Here is an 18,700-nt window from a genome sequence, read left to right as displayed (position 1 = left end):
GCTGCCGTACGGCGGAGACGCGCGTGAATCGAGGCGCCCTATACTTCAACGTTTATAGAACCGCGTTGCCCTAGTCCACGTGCGTCCGAAGCAGAACGTGGAACATATCTAGTGGAAACTTTCATAACTGTTGACACTTGAATTTTTTAAAATGCCGCCAGGAGCTATAGTGGCGTGGGCGATAGCAGGAGACAGTATGAATTTTTTTCTGCAGTAGATGTAGTATTTCATTTCACAAAAATCAAGCATGCATAAATTTTTTTATAAAGGAACTCTGTAAGCATCTTTGGTGTGTTAATTTTCTGTCTTATATTTGCGTAATGTCTTCTTCTTGTTCAACAATGTTGACATGTATGAACATAAACCGGACTTAGACGTTTAGATCTGGCTGTGAGTATATATAGGACTATTGGGCAGACTTCGTTTCACTTTGGCCGGCTGGCTGAATCAAGTCACAGACAGACAGACAGACAGACAGACAGACAGACAGACAGACAAAATTTCTGGGTTTAAGTATCCCAAGAAAGACGATCGTCTTTAAAAACAGCGATGGCCACAAAAGCCGCCATGGCTTAACTGCGCATTACATGTACGAAGATGTGCTACCAATCCTTAGGTTAAATGCTCGATTTTGTTCGGGTGGCTAGCCTTTCTAGTAGCTAATATTAAAGAGAAGCTTTCTATGCCTCACTGATGGCGACCACCCCGTCACCAAATGGCATGGCAGGAAAGCTAACTTTACACAGCAGGTTTCACAAAACGATGATAATTTTAAGCGAAGGCGCATCAAGCGCCCTAAGAAAAAAAAATGCTTCCCGTGGTTGGAATCGAACCTGGGTTTTTCGCGTTATAAGGTGGACATCTGATCGCGTCATTCCGAAGCGGTCGGAACAGTTTGGCTTTAAAACAAAGCTTCCTTGGTCTCACTGATGGACGGGCGAGATCCACGGATTGAACGACGCAACGACGCAAAGTCCAACCCATCAACGATCAAAGTCCACAAACCCAACAACAGCGAACGAATCCCCCACGCGAAAGCGGAGTGTTGCACCCATCGTTGTCGTTGGACGAAGGGGTGTTTTACCCTTTTTTGGGGGGAGGGGGGGGGGGTTGTGGACATCCACGCAGTTGTCAGGGCTAATGTGAAGCTTTTGATTTGAGTATTTGCCGCAACTTTGGCACCAGTATTGAAGTTATGTCAACAGTATTGATACAGACAACGCCATTATTTCTTGAAAGGGTCTAGGTTTTAGTGGACTTATTCGCCAGCAGTTATCACTCATATTTTCAGTCAAGTTTTAAGTAGCCATTGAAAAGCCGATAAATCCCATGGCTCTGCGTAACCCCGAAATTTCTTCGTTGGCGGTAGGCGGCAGGGTTGCCAGCATGAACGCGAAGTTAAAGCATTCCTGGCCTGAGACATTATTTGGTGTCGCTCCCTCTGTTGACGATGTAACAAAACTCAGAAAGGATTCGAATTCGTTAGCAAATAAGCAGAGTTGTTTTAGTCCCGTTTTTTTATTATGCCGTTGACGATATTTCTCTTTTTGTGTTTCTTAATGTTTCTTAATATCATAGGTGCTTTGTTAAGCTGGCTGTTATGAGTGGTCGTTACGAGTTACGATGGTCGTTACGGGGACGTTACGAGTGGTCAAATGGCACATGACTATTCCCGTTTCCTTAATGTCGCATCAAGCGTAGGAAAGCTTAGAACAAGACCGCGCTCAGTAGATATAGAAATAGTTTCGCTGTAAATGATTCCAAGATAATTACATAAGAGTGAGCCAAGCAATGGAGAAGGTTTAACAAGACTCTGGTGCGATTTAGTTGGTTCATGATCTAGAAACTTCAACAGCGCGAACTGACAGGACGAAAGAAGAGAGACACAAACGACATAGACGGGCCAGCGCCCGTCTATGTCGTTTGTGTCTCTCTTCTTTCGTCCTGTCAGTTCGCGCTGTTGAAGTTTCTAGACAATGGAGAAGGTGACCGCACATTTTGTGATTCGTAAAAAAAGAGCACATCCACATTGCGGCGCTCGCCGATTGCATTATTGCCCAATGCGTTTGCTGGTCAGGCAGTGCACCAAACAACGGTATAACAGAGGACCGAAGCCTTACTAGGCTTGACGACATCAGAGTTCTGAAGGGCGCGCGTCTGCACCTCGGGAACGTTTCTTCGAGCGCAAAATAGAGGAGAAAACAGAGAAAGCGCGGGGATTTTAACCTGCTGAATCGGTTCCGGACTGAGTACCTTCTACATGAAAAATGGAAAAATTAGATTGTTAGAGGAGAAATAAAACAGTGAACTGCTGACGCGCGAATAGTATTCCAGTTCGGTGTTGGAGGCCAGAGGTACCCTAGAATCAGGATAGCCACCTTCTTTCCTCCCTCTTTTTTTCGTTTAAATAAGTATATTTTTTAATCAATCAATCAATCAATTGTGTGTACACACTGCGCGCAGTGGTAAGGCATGCTTTAAAGTTCGTTTGCTTTCAGTCAATGCCGAACCATTGCACGGGTTCGTCAAACAGAGCTGCCAAGCGGACTGGAAAGCAACGTGAAAGGCACGGAGGCGGCTATCTGCAGCAACATGCGAATTGATAGAAGAAATGCATGCACTGATGCGCAGAAAGTTACACCTTCCCGATTCCGGGGAAACAACAACGAGAACCGGTTTTGAACCATGCTTGGCAGCTAAATGATTAGAGTCGGTTGGATGTTTGATTTGGTACTCGTGCTCCATGCGCGGATAGAGCACGCTGCAACTACAAGACACAGTTCGCTGTCGATGATGCTTCCGATGGCTTGACACGACCCTAGTTTAATTGTGAAAAATTGAGGAGTTGACGGGCGGCATGGTTGCGTCTTTAATCGTAGTAAGTTTGCGCTAACGTATTCACACGAGCTGCACAAATCGATGGCGCAGTCCTAAATTTGAGGTGACCTCAAGAGGGGAAAAGAGGGAGGGAGAGAGAGAGAGAGAGAGAGAGAGAGAGAGAGAGAGAGAGAGAGAGAGAGAGAGAGAGAGAGAGAGAGAGAGAGAGAGAGAGAGAGAGAGAGAGAGAGAGAGAGAGAGAGAGAGAGAGAGAGAGAGAGAGAGAGAGAGAGAGATAAAAATGTGGTTGATCCCTCTTTCATTGGAATCGGTCAAACACGAACGTGAAATATGCCTTCATTAGCCGCGTTTACATGAATGTGACAAGTGGCGCATCGCATCGCATCGCATCAATTTTCTAGCGCATCGCATTCATGTAAACGGGGCTAATGCGCTAAGGAAGCGCGTCGCATTAATGCGCAGACAGGGGTGGATTGAGACGCGTAAGTCGACTTTCGAAGTGTATGTAAACGCGAGCGCATCGCATTAGGAATTATGTCGACAAGAAAAGTAAGCCCTGCAAACGCAGCTTTGCATTTAAAGACGTCTAAATCGAGTGTAAGACGCCAGCAAATGCGAGTCGTGAAAAAAGAACAAGAACCAGCCGTGCCGGAAGCTTTGGAAGCGCCAGAAACGCGGCTTTACCTTCGATGTGCGACACCGTATGGCGCCACCATCGCACCAGGGGTAATGCGGTACATGTAAACGCTAGCGCATCGCATTACTCGTGATGCGCTAGGAAATGTGACGCGCTGGTATCGCATTCTGTCGCATTCATGTAAGCGCGGCTATTGGAGCAGTTGAACGGTTTTTTTTTCATTTTTTTTTTCATTTTGAAACCTGCAGAAAGCGCACCACTGAAAAAACGCGACACGAACAAAGGGAACGAACAAAGGGAATGTTTATTGCGCATTGACATGAACTTGCGCATTGCTCTTTATATTTCGTCGGTGTGGCACCGTTAGTCGCATCAAAATTAGACACTGGATTACACGCGCCGGAGCACTGCGTAAATCCCATTGAAACCTCAGGCTCTCGCGAACCGTGCGAGCGATACCGAACGAGTTGTCAGTGAATCGTTTGGTGAAGTCACGGCGTGCTCCAGCGAAAGCAGCCTGATTTGCGGGTCGGCAGCAGCCTTGTGGGTGGGCTTGGCGAGCGACGTCCTATTGGCTGGTAGCATTGGCAAACGTGCGACCGCTTCGGTCGTGCTCCGTGGCGTGTATGGCAGACGCGTGCGTTGCGACGAGCTCCCCTTGAGGAACGCGGCAGGCAGAGTTCGTAGCTTAATTGGACGCTCCGCTTCCCGCCGGCGTGTCTCTCGTCGCACCGATGCAGTACGAGTGCGACATTCGCCAGTCGGCATCGTTGCCTTCCTGCCTTAATGCAACAGTTTTCCTACACGGGGCCACGGTGGAGGAATTCACGGTGGAGGATTAAGTTATTCCTCCACCGTGCACGGGGCCATCATACCTGCAGCATAGGCACCGGCCAGATAAACACAGCAGCTTACGCTGCTATACACTGCCCTATCGAGGCGCCAACTTTCGGCGCTCATTAGCGTCTTGACGCACTATTCGCTTCACCTCTCCCAGACGGCAGCACCATCTGAATGCGGAAAGAAGGAAGGAAATAAGGCGCGTTCGTACAGCTCTTCATGCTTGACGTCATGGTCCAGTTGGCAGAGCGTTTCCACCTCCCGTTGCGGCCAGAGTGACCTTGGGCTCGAATCCTGGCGCGGCCGCATCAATAAAACTTTTCTGTTGATATCATTTCCGTGACGGATATGACATCCGCGAGGTTTGTGTACCGCGGAATAAAATACTTTCGTGTTAAAATTGGTGGTTCCCACGCACAGGTAGGAATCGACGTAACGCGCAGCTGTCATCGTGGCATACCTGGGTTGAAATGAACTGGCGTGTACAAATTTTATTATTGTGGTTGTGCTTTTCGTTGTTGCTGATTATTCAGAACGGTGAGCCGTTGGGAATGCGTCTAGAAATACAGACCTAAGAAGCGCTCAAAGTTCCAATCTCCCTGGCGAAGACGCGACTAGCTCCAAGCAGCAGAGAACGCGATACAAGCATGAACTGGGGTTTCCCTGGACTCCCCCCTCCCACCAAGCCACTGCCTCAGCCGACCTTTCGTGGGCGGTAGGAGAACGCGAGCGTTATCTCGTCACCCCCCCTCCGTCGCGAGTTGCTCTCCGGGCCTCGCGGGTACTATAGCGGTGGCTGTCTGGTGTAAGACACAACCTGCCGCGGCGCACGATGCCACAACTCAGCAGAAGCAGCAGTAGAAGCCCCTTCCAAGATCAAAGAAAAGCTTCACTTTAAAAATCCGTTTGAGGGAGCGGCCAAACTCGGGCCATGCTTGGGAGCCGGCATAGATCAAGTTTTCAAAACGCCTCTTGGGAATGCAATGTCGCACTCGTGACCGGAACCCACGAGCGGTCGTTGCCGCCGGCTGCTTTCTTTCCACCCTTCCGGCTGTGTTTAGTGCCCCGGAATAAAAATGTTGGGACACCAGGGTCTTGTCGAACACAGTATATAGTTGTCATAACTCATCAAACAACACAATCTTCATTAGCAACTATTGGGCATGCAGTGTCAAAAATTTTTTTACACAAAGGCATTTATCAATTCATTGATTAATCAAGGCTTCTCAGCACAGACTTGATTATTCAATGATTATTGATTGATCAACGTAGAAAATGCTGGTATGTGAGTTTACTTATACACCCCGCATGCAAAATCATGAGCCAGTATTTTGTGAACAGAACAAAACGATGGCGAAAATGCAGCTGTGATAGAGGTCACTGCACTTTGAAGGCAGGATGTAAGTGAGAGTTTGACTCCTTTTACAGGCTAAATCATCCCAGCTCATGAGACTTCCTATCAAACATACGCCTCGTGTCTTTTGATAAGCGCAGACCACTGCGTCGTTCGATCGTTCTTGCATTCCTTTTTTTTTTGGAGGGGGCTCAAATGTTCCGTTCCTTTAACAAGATAGTTACGAGCCTCGTGCATACGACGTCCTTGTCCACGCAGCAAGGGCAGTAAACTTGATGAGCCTTGCGTGCAAGTATGTTTTGGTTGCAAGGCCACTCCGTAAGTATCCTCTAGAATTATGCATATGCAGAGACAAATATAAATTCAGTGGTCATACGTTAACCTATAGTTTTACTGATGCAAATACGGGCCTAATACTGGCAACAATTACACATGTGTAGCACTTGTGAGCTTAAAGCGCCTTAAAAAAGATAGCATGCCGTCTCGGGAAACGAGCAAATATATAGTCGCCATTTTGCTATTATTACCAAACTCATTCGCAGTGAAACAGTTTCAGTCCCCGTACCGTTCCGCTTGCTTCGGGAGGAAAGGTTACGCGCCCGTACGTTTCAGTAATTTTCAATGCTTTCACGAGAGGACGGCTGTGTCCGGTGAAAACGCTGAATGAAACTGACTCGCACGCGCATTTCCACTCAGTGCTAGGTAGGTAGTTTTTGATCCCAGTCAAATCAGTCTTTCACTGTTCAGCTCCCCGCTGAGGCCTGCAGAACACGCGCAGGCCGCAACGACAAGGGTTGGATCATGCAGTTAAGAGTTGGGTTTGAAGTGGGTGGCACATGAAATGAGCGTAGTACGTCGCGTACCGGTCCTGGCGTGTCATAAATAGTAACACGCCAAGTTCAAGGGCACGTGCCTCGCAGGACTACTTACGCCTGACAGCCCATCCTTTGAGGTCCCGGAAGGCCTTGAAGGTCTTCAGGAGCGCTGTCATGCAATCGACCGAAACGTCAAGCTCCGACGAGCCCTCCACGACGTACGGGAAGATCTCGTTGGCGACGGCGTCGATGTTGACCTTGGACTTGTTCACCTGGTCCTCCCACGAAGTGTTGGTCATCGCGTCTTGGAGGCCCTGGAAAGGGCCCTGCGCATGGCCGCCGTGGCAGACGACGAGCAGGCCCCACAGGAAGCAGGCGGCGAATAAGGCGCAGGCGACGGTACGTTGCTCCATGACGCCGGTAAGAAACGCGTGCCAAGAAACGCTGCCGGGCGATCCCGAAGCGCTCCGCGGTCGTTCGGAGCAGCCTCTGGCAGGGCGCAGAACTGCCGCCGCATCTGGGCTCCGTGGCCCCAATTATTGACCTGGTTCGCCGCGCGCGCCGCGCAGGTACTTTCTCTGAGAGGCCCACCGCGCTGTTCTCTCGCCCCGCTGTCCCAACCACCACGGCGCGGATTCGAAATGTGTTCCTTTTCCTCCTCCATGCTGAACAAGATGCGAGAAGGTTCCTCCTTTTGCGACGAAAGTTTTCTTTCTGCCTTTCTTTTTGTTCGCCTTACTGTTGCCGGTCGAGGCAGCAGTGCATCGTGGCGGCTGCTTGCTCTTGGTTTTCTGTTCTGCTTCCCTTCTTTCCGTCGGCGCTTTTCTCTGCAAGAGGCTGCGCGCCGAGGAGAGACTGCTGCGCGGAGATGATCTTCATCTAATGGTGTTGCAGATGAAGCTTTTTATACGGAGCGTGATGCTGACTTTCCTCTCTGCGGTCAGGCTCCCGCAGGTAGACAAGGAGAGGCGACCGTGAGTGCGCGAGCGCGCCCGTGCGCTGGTCGGTTGGCGTCATTTTTGGAATACGGGGCCGCCGCTGTCTGCAACGAGCGTGACTCTGCGTTCCGTCTGTTGCCTTCCCCGCTCGTTCATCTGTCTGTGGCGCGGACGCTGTGCCGACTTGTACGGTGGACACGATCTTGTGTAGGTTTTGGAAAGTTGGCAATGCGCGCGCTCACCGCAACTCGCCTCTTCCCCTCTTGTCTTCTCTATGCTCACGAGAAGGTACCTTCGCCTCGAGAAATTAAGAAAGGCTTCACGCATCGCATGAAACCTTTCACGGGGCATTTTGGAGAGGAGGTAGATGATCGTGCGCCTGTTACGGCAACAACGGCTGCTCCGATGCAGCCGGTGTTCATTCTGCGGTCGGGATTTTGCTTATCTGCGGGCGGCCGCCTTTAACGCCTCGCTCTCAGAGTGTAGCACGTGAAGGAAAGAACACTTGATAACAACCAAGCCGAAGCGCGAGGTGGCAATTTTCGTTTAAAGGCGCCGAGTTATTGCTGGCAGTAGCTGGGGGCGTGTCCGCGCGGCGGAAAGTGCTTGAACTATCCTTAGTTGAATGTGCATTCATGCAAAGCGTCATTCGTGAGAAAGCGTTCCACTTGCTTTTATCAGGTCCTTTGTTGCTGTTTTTGTTGTGGTTGTCGTCTGCTTTAAGGCTTGCTTGTATCGGCACTAATAGGAAAGAGACAACACTGCTGAAACGTTCCATATGTACGGAATTATGGGAATTTCGAGTTCACCCGGGGTATGACGCCCCAAGCGTAACTAAAGTAGATGTTAGTTCCACAAACAGGGGAGTCATGAGTTCGCACAGCAAGAACGTTTGGCACAGCTTTCGCTTTTATTTTCAATAATGGGCAAAATCACGCTCCGTATGTTTTCCGTACACTTTCTATATACGGAGTTCATGCGGACAATCATTTGATGGTACTCGTAATCTTACAGACATAAAAATGGTGTCAAATGTTTCGACAGGTATTCACTATATTATTATCATGTGTTTTTCAAGTCTTCCTTGTTTTGTGTTTTTTTTTTTATCAGGCAAGGAAAGAACTCCGTATTCCCACAATTCCGTATATACAGAACGTTTCAGGAGGTGCGAAGACTGAACAAGAGATATGGCCACAGGCGCAGTTCGCGGATGATGGCTCTTCTCTCGCCTAGTCTGGTTTTCAATCATGAATTTATACGGACCCGCCCGCTTCCGCTCCCTTCTAATGTAAAGGTAATTGAAGTTGCAGTCGCCTCCGACTGTTGTGGGCGTACGTACGGAGCACCAGACCAAATTATATGGAGCCGTTAGCGCTCCCTTTTATGAATGCCTCAGGCACAGCCTAGTTTGGAGCTTGTGTATTTTTTCTTGAAGAGCGATCGCCGTCATCACTATCAGGATGGTAATACGTGCAGTGCAGGACAGAGGCGTCTCCCAATCGCTTTTAACTACACTCAGTTTACCTCAGCAGCCTCCGTTGCATACCTCTGCCCTTTTTTTATCTCACCAAACATTGGGCCTTCCTCGACTTTTGTGGTTCCCCTAGCAGGGTCTAGGAACCGTCATGGTACCACAGAGATTCAAGTAACACTTGACACGTACCTGAGCGTGGGGTCGCATAACCCAATTATCTACACAAAAAGACTGTAAACTGATAAGAGTAGAACGTTGAAGTAGATTAAATGCGTAGTATTCAGCCCAAAGCCCCTCTAGACGCGAGAACGAGAAGAGTAGGAGCCTCACAGTCTCGTTGGAGTCGCGCAGGAGTAGGCAATCGGCAATGGGTGGCACAGTGGCGCAGGAAGGGGCCTGGATCTGTACGTCGTGTAGATGGCTGTCTACCCTGGCAGTACGACCGACTGCCGCAGCGTACTTCCCTACTTTGAACCGGGCGTCCGACGGGCAGTGCCAATCCTCCCTCTACCTCTCTCGGCTGCGATTGGAACTCGTCAGTCGCCTGTGGGGGAGCCAAATCTTCAAAATAACTTTTCGATCCAATTCACGCTAGGACGACTTCAATACGTAGAATCGAATTCAATACACTGGCTGAAGAGGTATGTTGTTTAGTTTTGGGAAACCCAGGCAGTGACGTGTGGTGTTATTTGATTTACTAAGGGGAAACAAATGAGCGTATCATGAAGGTCAATATCACTTGATTATTTGTAACCCCAGCATACCTTAAATTTCCGTCTCTATTGGGTCTTCCAACGCAAATGGGGTGGAATATCCGAACGGTAACAGAAGGGGTGCTAGTAAGGTCTAAGCGACATTCGAACAGGTTAGCTTTTCTAGGTTTATCACTGAAAATTCTCTGGTACTCTTCCCATAGATGATGCACCTGTTCTTGATGTTACGATGAAAGCTGCAACGAAATAGTGATGTCCTTGAACGGCTGCTGTTATTTTATGATCGAGAGTAGTACCTATTATCCCTCAATGTCATCTTGAAAAGGGCTAACGGCGATCACACAAGCAGACGCACGCTGCCATACCATTGAAGTATGTTCATAGGGCACACTCGTTTTGCGTCGAAGGTGAACTTCGCAGCCGATTTCATATGCTTGCAGAGAACAACGAAGACTTCCTTCTATTGCATTGTATACTGCGTAGATTTGGTCATCAGTCCAGAGCTCCTCAGGACAGTCATTGGGCCTCAAACAGGTAGGTCATAAATCCTTCGAAATTGGAACAAGCCCAGGCTTATGACATTAAAACCGTATATCTTATCGCTCGATATACATTTTATTCCGCATTGTATGACCTGTCAAAGTCACTTGTTTCTCTGAATTTATGCTAGAATGCCTACTACGCGGGTTTGGGTTTGTATTTGAATTGATGATGGTCGGTTCTACCACACAGGTTTCCGCTCTATCAGGGAACATGAAAGCACCATTTCATGCCATACTTTTTACGCATAAATGAAATTTTGTGCGAAATGATCCTACTGGTGCTTTTTTTTTAAAGAACGCATACCAATATAGTCAAATAACACTGACCATGTCTTGGCTTTCATTCATTAGGCGTCAGACATATCAGTCTGGAAATGCAACATAAGCACGAGCTAGCGAAGATAATTTATTTCTTAATTTTTAGCATGTTTAACTTCTCTTTTATTCCTCAGCCCTCACCCCCTATCTTAGATGGTTTAGTATGACGTTTTTGCGGACGTTTTATTCTTCTTGAACAGCGGAAAAGTTTCCGCCAATGTCAATATGTTTTTGTCGGCTTCGTTTAGTTTCTGACGCACTCTTTTTTTTCACTCGCTTTTTCGACGAAGACATTGACTCCACCGGGAGGTCGCTGTCCTTTCCTTTTCTCGGTTGCATTTGCAGCTCATGTACGCATCTGTTTAGGGGGCCTTCTCTGACTGCGTGCGCTGTTTTCTCCGTTATCTGCATTGTTTATTTCTCTGCTGCCCGAGAGCTTCGTTTAGTGCTCAAGCTTCTAGGCTGTCGCCTCGTTTCGGGTCCAAATGAACAAGGAAAAGGGTAAACAGAAAATAGAAGCCGTCCTATTATCTTGCGAAACACGTAGTACGCGCCTGATGGTCCGTGCACGGCCCGACTATTCACTGCCTGTCGCCGGGCAGTCGTTGCACGCACCGGGCCCGCGAAATTTCTCTCCGCCATTGTCCCCGCCTTGTGTGCGTCCATGTTTGCGCCGGAGGAAGCTTTGGCGCTGCCGACGCTGGAACGACGCTGGCGGTAGGGAGGTGACTGGGCCACGGCGAGGGGGGGAACGGCGCTGTTCCACTCCGCGGATGCGGACCTACGCTGGAAATTGAACGTGACCGCCCGAAACAGGGGCGCCGAAAGGTGAAGGGTCCCCGTGTGACTGGGCGGCCGCAGCAAGTCGGCGCTGTTCCCCGCCCCTCGCAAACATCCGCACACCGCATACCAGCCATACGTGCGCAGGACCGTGCTCATTGTCGTGCCGAATGCACGGCGGTGAGGCTGAGCTGACCTTCCGCCTTTTCTTCCTCGTCTTTGCGTGTCAGTGGCCGGGATTTTGTGCGTGTTCTCCATTATACGGCGACCACAGAAATGCACCCGAACTTGCACGCGCAACTCTAACACACGACGAAGGATTTCATCGAACAATCAATATGGCTTTGATGGATACGCTGAAGTGACGGACTCCTGTGGGACAGCGGATAGATATGACTATCGGTTAGCCTGCACTACACGGAGTTGCTTCGCATTCTCGGAGCAGGAAGCGTAAAACTTTTTCTGAGGTCCGCCTGGGATATGGCGCTAGCGTGAAATTCGGACACGTGAACTTGCCGTCGGCTGTAGTTTCTGAGTTACCGCTGTGGTTACGCTAAATCCGATCAATGGGGGTGCAAGGGTTAAATTGTGGCACTTATAAATAAAAGCTGCCGCTAAGATTGTATCTTCCCTTGCGCTGCCCCAGAATCTTGAAGTGGTGGTAGAAGCACGCGTGAGTCGACGGCCATGTTTATGACCTGCGTAGACATAGCATGATACAACCGCCACGTCAGATACGTTTTACTAATATGGACGTACATTTTACGCGCTATAGAAAGTGCTACGACATGAAAAATAAATTAAAAAACAAATGTATCGAAAACGATGCAATGTACAATAAATTGCAATTTACGACGCAATTTACGAGTAGCTCCCGTCGAGCTACTCGGGCGTGTCAGTACCGTTACAGAACGTCGGAAAAGATTCTGCTGGCGGCGTGCGCTGGAACACCGTGCGTTGACCGACCCAAACCGCCATTATACCTAAAACTTATTTTCTACAGAGTACGCATGTGGTCATGCCTTTTTCCTTCTACAGCTTCTTGTTCCAACTGCCCCCCCCCCCCCCCCCCCCTTCCTCTTTCGGCCCTTTGCGCAAGAGAAATGGCGTATGGCGTGTGACCGTTGACCTCTGCTTGAAACCTTCTACTCGAGAGCAGTAATGAGGCAAGCAAAGACCACTGCGTTTCGTTGGCGCGGAAGTGCGTAATTGAAGGACGAAACACGCAAGGAAATTTGCGTCGTTCCGTTTCCGTTATACACTCGGCTGCACCGGCGCGGGTTCAGGGGGGCACTGACGGACTGCGCGGAAGAAGCTCAACTGCCTCGACAATCATTGCAGCTTTTCCGGCCACCAGACCACAATGTACGCACTTCTTCGTCACCAGTTTCTAAAAATGTGTCCCAGCAGCGCCGTTGGAACTGAGTTTCGAAAGCGAATGTTGTTTTTCATTGCACTTATCAGCTTCCCTTGCAATTTCGGGGACGTCGGGAATACATGTATACACGCGACGTGACATGCCTGCGCTGCTTTCATAACTCAAGAAAACCATTTCCAGGTGGTTCGGATATTCGCCGATATTTTCGTTATTTATTAATCGAAAGGACAAAAGCTCAGCTGTGAAAGCCTCCACGGCGGAAACACGTACTGCATAGACACAGCGAAAAATTATCCGCTTTGAAAAAGAGAAAATTATCCCGCAGCCATGCGGCTACAAAACAAAACAAAAAAAAAAACTGCCCAGCACTCTTAAAATCTCATTGCCAGCAACGTTTTCCTCATCGGTAGAGCTATTCCCGTGCGTAGTTTTATTAGGCTGTAATTTTAAAAGCTCCCTAACCTTTTCAGACAGCCGTTCGAATAAGTCGTGGGGTCACCTTCGAGTTTCTAAAGTCATTTCCCCAGGGCTACGCTCCTAATGTAGTTGTAAAACCACCACCACCACCACCACCCTATCTACGCCCACGGCAGGGCAAATGCCTCTCCCATTAATCTCCAATTACCCCGGTCCTGTGCTAACTGCGACCAATTTATCCCCGCAAACTTCTTAATCTCATCTGCCCATCTAACTTTCTGCCGCCCCCAACCACGCTTGCCTTCTCTAGGGATCCACTCTGTTACACTTAATGACCAACGGTTATCTTCCCTTCGCATTACGTGCCCTGCCCACGTCCATTCCTTCTTCTTACTTTCTACTAATATGTCCTTAACATTAAGTCGTCCTCAATTTAAGTTGAACCCTCTTAGTGAGCCTCCAAGTTTCTGCCCCGTAGGTCAGTACCGGTAAGATGCAGCTGTCATAGACTTTCTTCTTCAGGGACAATGGTAGGCTGCCATTCATTATCTGAGAATGCCTGCCGAATGCTCTCCACCCCATTCTTATAATTCTAATTATCTCTGCTTGATGGTTGGGATCCGGGTTCACAACTTGGCCTAAGTAAATATTGTCCCGGGGAATAGTGGTGGACAATACCACTCAGCGCCATTACACAGGACCAGCGACGACGACGACGACGACGACGACGACGACGACGACGACGAAGAGGGTGCTGGCGTATTCTCTTTGTGATTGCGATTGGTCACCCTCGCTTTGATTTTTCAGGATTTTTTTTTCTTTTTTCTCAAAAATTTTTCCAACCGGTCTAAATTATCTTTCCTAAACGTCTCGTGATTAGATCAGAATTCCATTCATTTTAACCATCCTCTGTTGATTGGCAGATCCCCTGATTGGGTATGCGCCATACCTAAACGCGCAACAAAAACAACAACAACAACCCTGTGCTGGCCATCTGATAGCCATCTTGTAAATAATGTAAATAGATCCTTCGGCTTCTCCATGGTTCGTCTCATATGCTCTGCTGCCACGTTACAATATATTCGCTCACCACTTCTACTGCCTCGCCACCTATCTCAAACCGCTGTGCTGTCCCGAGGTTATTGATCATTACTTTAGTTTTCTGCATATTGATTTTCAGGCCCACGGTTCTACTCTGTTCGTCCAGTGCGGAAAGCATGCTTTGCAATTCGTCCCCCGAGTTACTTAGCAAGGCAACGTCATCAGCAAATCTGAGGTTACTGAGGTATTCTCCATTAACCCTTACTCCCACCTGTTCTAAATCCAATGTTCTGAATTCTTCTTGTAAACATATGAATAACATTGGAGAGACTGCGTCTCCTTGTCTGACGCCCTTCCTTATAGGTATTTTACTGGTCTCCTTATGGAAGATGATGGTAGCTATGGACCCATTGTAAATATCCTCCAGTATTTTTACATAATGCTCGTCTACACCTTGGTTCCGTAATGCCTGAATGACTGCTGAGGTTTCAACCGAGTCAAATGCATTCTCATTATCATGAAGGCTACATATAGGGATTCAGTATACTCCGCGCACTTCTCTATCACCTGATTGATCATGTGAATATGGTCTATTGTTGAATAGCTTTTACGAAACCCTGCTTGTTCTCTAGGTTGACTGAAATCTAAGGTGGCTGAAATTTTGTTAGCGATTATCTTGGTAAGTACCTTGTAGACGACTGACAGTAAGCTGATCGGCCTGTAATTTTTTTCAAGTGCTTCATGTCGCCTTTCTCATGGATTAGGATAATGTTCGCGTTCTTCCAAGATTCTGGTACCATTGCGGTCATTAGGCATTGGGTATACAGGTTCGCCAGTTTTTCAAGTACAATCTCTCCGCCATCCTTCAAGAGGTCTGCTGTTATCTGATCCTCACCAGGTGCTTTGCCCCCTTTCATTTCTTTCAAAGCCTTCCTTACTTCTTCGCTCGTTACTGGTGGGATGTCTATCTCCTCTGAACTACTTTCTCGTTCGTCATTATCCTGGATATCCCGGGTACTGTACAGATCCCTATAGAACTCCTCGGCTACTCTGACTATTTTATCCCTATTTGTGATGACATTGCCTCGCTTGTCTTTAAGTGCATACATCTGATTTTTCCCAACGCCAAGGCACCTCTTCACTGCTTTCAGGCTGCCTCCGTTCTTTACAGCATATTCGATCCTCTCCATATTATACTTCCGTATGTCAGCTGTCTTACGCTTATTGATTAACTTCGAAAGCTCCGCTAGTTCTATTCTGTCAGCTTGGGCGGAGATTGTCATGGTTTGCCGTTTCCTAATTAGATCTGTCGTCTCGTGGGAAAGTTTACCAGTATCCTGTCTAGCCATCAGGCCCCCGACTTCTAGTGCACACTTCGTGATAATGCGTGTAAGATTGTCACTGGCTTCCTGTGTCGTAAAATCTGCTTCCTCGGTAAGAGCAGAATATCGGTTCTGCAGCGCGATCCTGAATTCTTCAACTGTACGTCTTACTGTTAGCTCATTGATCGGCTTCTTACGTACTAGTTAGCTTGTTATGGTCCCTCCTCAAATCAAATGGAAAATATACACTCCTATTTCACATTTAATCGACCAGTTTACGGGAAATACCAAGGAAGAGAAGGTTTCTGCGAGGGAAATTTGGGCATTCATTTGAAATGCAGTCGTAGGCTATAAAGGAAAGCTATACAGCTTGCTTAGAAACTTGGCAGTTGAAGAAAAAGGAATCGTGGACCAGTACGATTTTTTTAACAGTGAACTTTCTGAGAGAGAGAGACAGAGATAGAGAGAGAGAAGGAGAGAGAGGGGGAGGGAGGGATTAAATATACTGGTGAGAAAAAGGATGTTCTTAGGGCCTCCACCCAATGAGAGGCATCCTTAGTCCAGGATGCCTTGGTGCTGGCTGGCTGTCCGGCCGTGTTTATGCGGCTCCTAGTCAGCCCAGCCAGCCGTCATCTAAGCTGGCTAAGGGGTTATACCACAGCAGAAACCCACCTAAAGCACACAACACCACCCGAATTGAAATAAATAACAGCCAAAATGGATCCAGAAAGGATTAAACAATTCGATTGTAAAGAATAACGTATGTAATTGCTCGCGGCAGCCAGTTCAGCCAGCCCTCTACTGGTCTAAATTGAGAGGCGAAGCGAATAAAATCACCAAAATTGAAAAAAGAATCTGAACCGACCCAACTGGAAACAACCACAATGTTTAAAAATATTCAACAGAAATAGCTGAAACCGACTTAAAGGAGGCAAAATCACAACGCATAAAAAACAGTAGATAAACTGACCTAAAATAACGAAACTACCCGAAATCCTATTTATAAGGTAAAAATGTGTCGTAAAGAATTATATATGTGATAAAAATTGTAATCTTCAAGCATTATGAAGAGAGAGAGAGAGAGAGAGCTCTTTAATGTGGGCTGGAGAGGTCAGCTCTGCTAGCGGCAGTGCTTGCTACGCCAGATGAGGATGATTACAATGCAGTGAAGTGAATGTGAGAAATCGGGAAAGCAGTAATAGAGAGAAAACAAAAGTTAAATAAAAATGGCACGCAATGTAGTGCGAGGAAAAAACTCGAAATAAAGTTAAGCAAAAGACAAGAAAAATTGAGCGAATGGAGCCCAGGAACGCAGAGCGCCTAACAAGGAAAAGGAATCAAAGCGTACACAACGACGCAAACGCGTACGGACGTAGCCATGCACACAATGGAAAAATTATTACAAAGTTTTGTCCAGTCCTGAATCTCGCAGAAAACGCAGAAGAATCTTCGTCCCTAAATATGAGTCATTGCTGTTAGCGTTGAAAATAAGATATGGAATTAACAACCGCGGTAATGGGATTCGAACCCGGGTTTGGATGTTTGCTACGCAAGAGCAGAATCACTGAGCAAACTGCTCTGAGCGATTAAATTGAGTGCCACAAGCACACAGATGTAGTTTCAAGTATTCTCCTAGATGGCACCATGCGTCCCTTCACTGTGCTCGGCGCTGGTTCGAGAGCGCGGAACTGATCAGCTGTTCCATCCATTTCTCAGCTAGGGTTGGATTTGTGGTAAGAGTAGAGCCCGCTGCCATCCCATACGCGTGGTAGAGGGTTCCAGCAACAGGGCAGAAGTTATGGGTGGCAGGGTACTACTGGGTGGGGTATATAGGTTTAGTAGGCTGTTTGAGGATAGGAATCGGTTTGTAGGCGTCGGAAACTGGTTCCTTCGTCGCGTGTTAGTTGTCAATGGGGCGCTAGGAAGCGACGGCGGTAGCTTTTGTAGTGGGCTATGATTTCGGTGTGTGTGTGGAGTGGTGCTTGCTTTAAGGCAGATCGATCGCTATTTTCTCCTTCTGGAGGAACGGCTCCGTGTGCATAAGCACGAGCAGCGGCGTGTGCCGCCTAGTTCCCGTCGAGGGACTGGTGGCCTGGTGACCAGATGATACAAAGTTCTGCTAATTTTTCTGCTTGTCGAAGAATGTTCAGTACGGGTTGAGAGATACGGCCAATTAGAAAGTTCCTGCAGGTGGTCTGAGAATCGGTGATGATAGTAAGGAATTCTTCACCCGTTGTCGAGAACGCTGTATATTTCGGTGAATGTCGAAACTTTCCTCGTGTTTTAAGTTTAAAGCTGCCAAGCCCAAGTCGATACCTGTTTTTAACGTTGCGGAATGACACCTTTACATCTCTAACAAGAAATAGGTAGAACGGTTCACAGCGAGTAGTGACAAAATATTAATACAGTGGAACCCCGGTTACATTCCCCCGGGGTTTACGACAACCAGGATATTACGACTTACTAGTCGATTCCCGGCGGAGTCCCAGTTGAAACTTTGCATAAAAACATCAATTACCCGACAGGGCTTCATGTTGGGCCCGCGTTACCCGACGAATCCCGCGATGCACGCGACCGAGCGCCGGACGAAATCAAAGTGCCGCTGGCCTGTTACGCGGACCTTGAGCCCTCTCAGTCGGTTCCCTACGGCGCAGCTTTCTTCTCCGTATCATCTTTCGTTTCTGTTCCCTCCAGCTCATCTGCCCAATCTGTTTCCCCATCTCAGCGCTGGCGTCTCCTCTTGCTGTGCAGCGGTCGCAGGGGCAGTGCGCGGGTGTTAATTTTTCGCAGTACACAGTGAATCGCCAACGAGGTTACGCTGATAGGCTTAGGGTTTCACATGTGTTTGTCGCGAACGTGTGTGCCATGTGTGAAAGTTCACTGGCTGGCGGGAATCGCGGCAGTGAACTGCGGCACAAGCTTTGTTTTAATACGGCGTGATGGACACGTGCACTACATTATTCTTTTCGCATTTACTTTCTTTAGTGATTTGGGTTTCCGAGCCCTGCAAAGCATTAATTTGTAGTTTGCATTGAAGTTGCAAATCTGTCGCGCGAAATTGTATTCATGAGGGTAATTGTTGTTGTTCTGATTTTACGACACCCGCATTTTACGACGCTTTTTTACGGTCCCGACGAAGTCGTATAATTGGGGTTCTGCTGTAATTGTAAATAATACAAATGTTACCGCTGCAACAGTTTCCACGATGAGCAACTCCAGTAAGGCGGGCCTTATTGTGCGATCTTATGCTGCTAATCTCCGCATCGTATCTGCTGAAAAAAAAAATCGCGACT

General features: G+C 48.0%; 1 protein-coding gene across 1 annotated transcript in view; it reads right to left on the bottom strand.

Annotated features, from left to right (window-relative positions):
• Window positions 1-7,082, bottom strand: part of LOC144144819 (O-acyltransferase like protein-like) — a 67,985-nt gene extending 60,903 nt beyond the window's left edge. The window contains exon 1 of the mRNA XM_077676329.1: window positions 6,600-7,082. Within this exon, the coding sequence (XP_077532455.1) occupies window positions 6,600-6,897 (298 nt within the window). The 5' untranslated portion in view covers window positions 6,898-7,082. The remainder of the gene's footprint in view (window positions 1-6,599) is intronic.
• Window positions 7,083-18,700: the final 11,618 nt, after the last annotated feature.

Source organism: Haemaphysalis longicornis, unplaced genomic scaffold (genome assembly GCF_048455015.1).
Source record: "Haemaphysalis longicornis isolate Haplotype H1 unplaced genomic scaffold, Haemaphysalis longicornis Haplotype H1 scaffold_1, whole genome shotgun sequence".
Classification (NCBI taxonomy): domain Eukaryota; kingdom Metazoa; phylum Arthropoda; class Arachnida; order Ixodida; family Ixodidae; genus Haemaphysalis; species Haemaphysalis longicornis.
The sequence above is the reverse complement of the archived record's forward strand: the minus strand, read 5'-3'. Positions and strand labels throughout refer to the sequence as shown.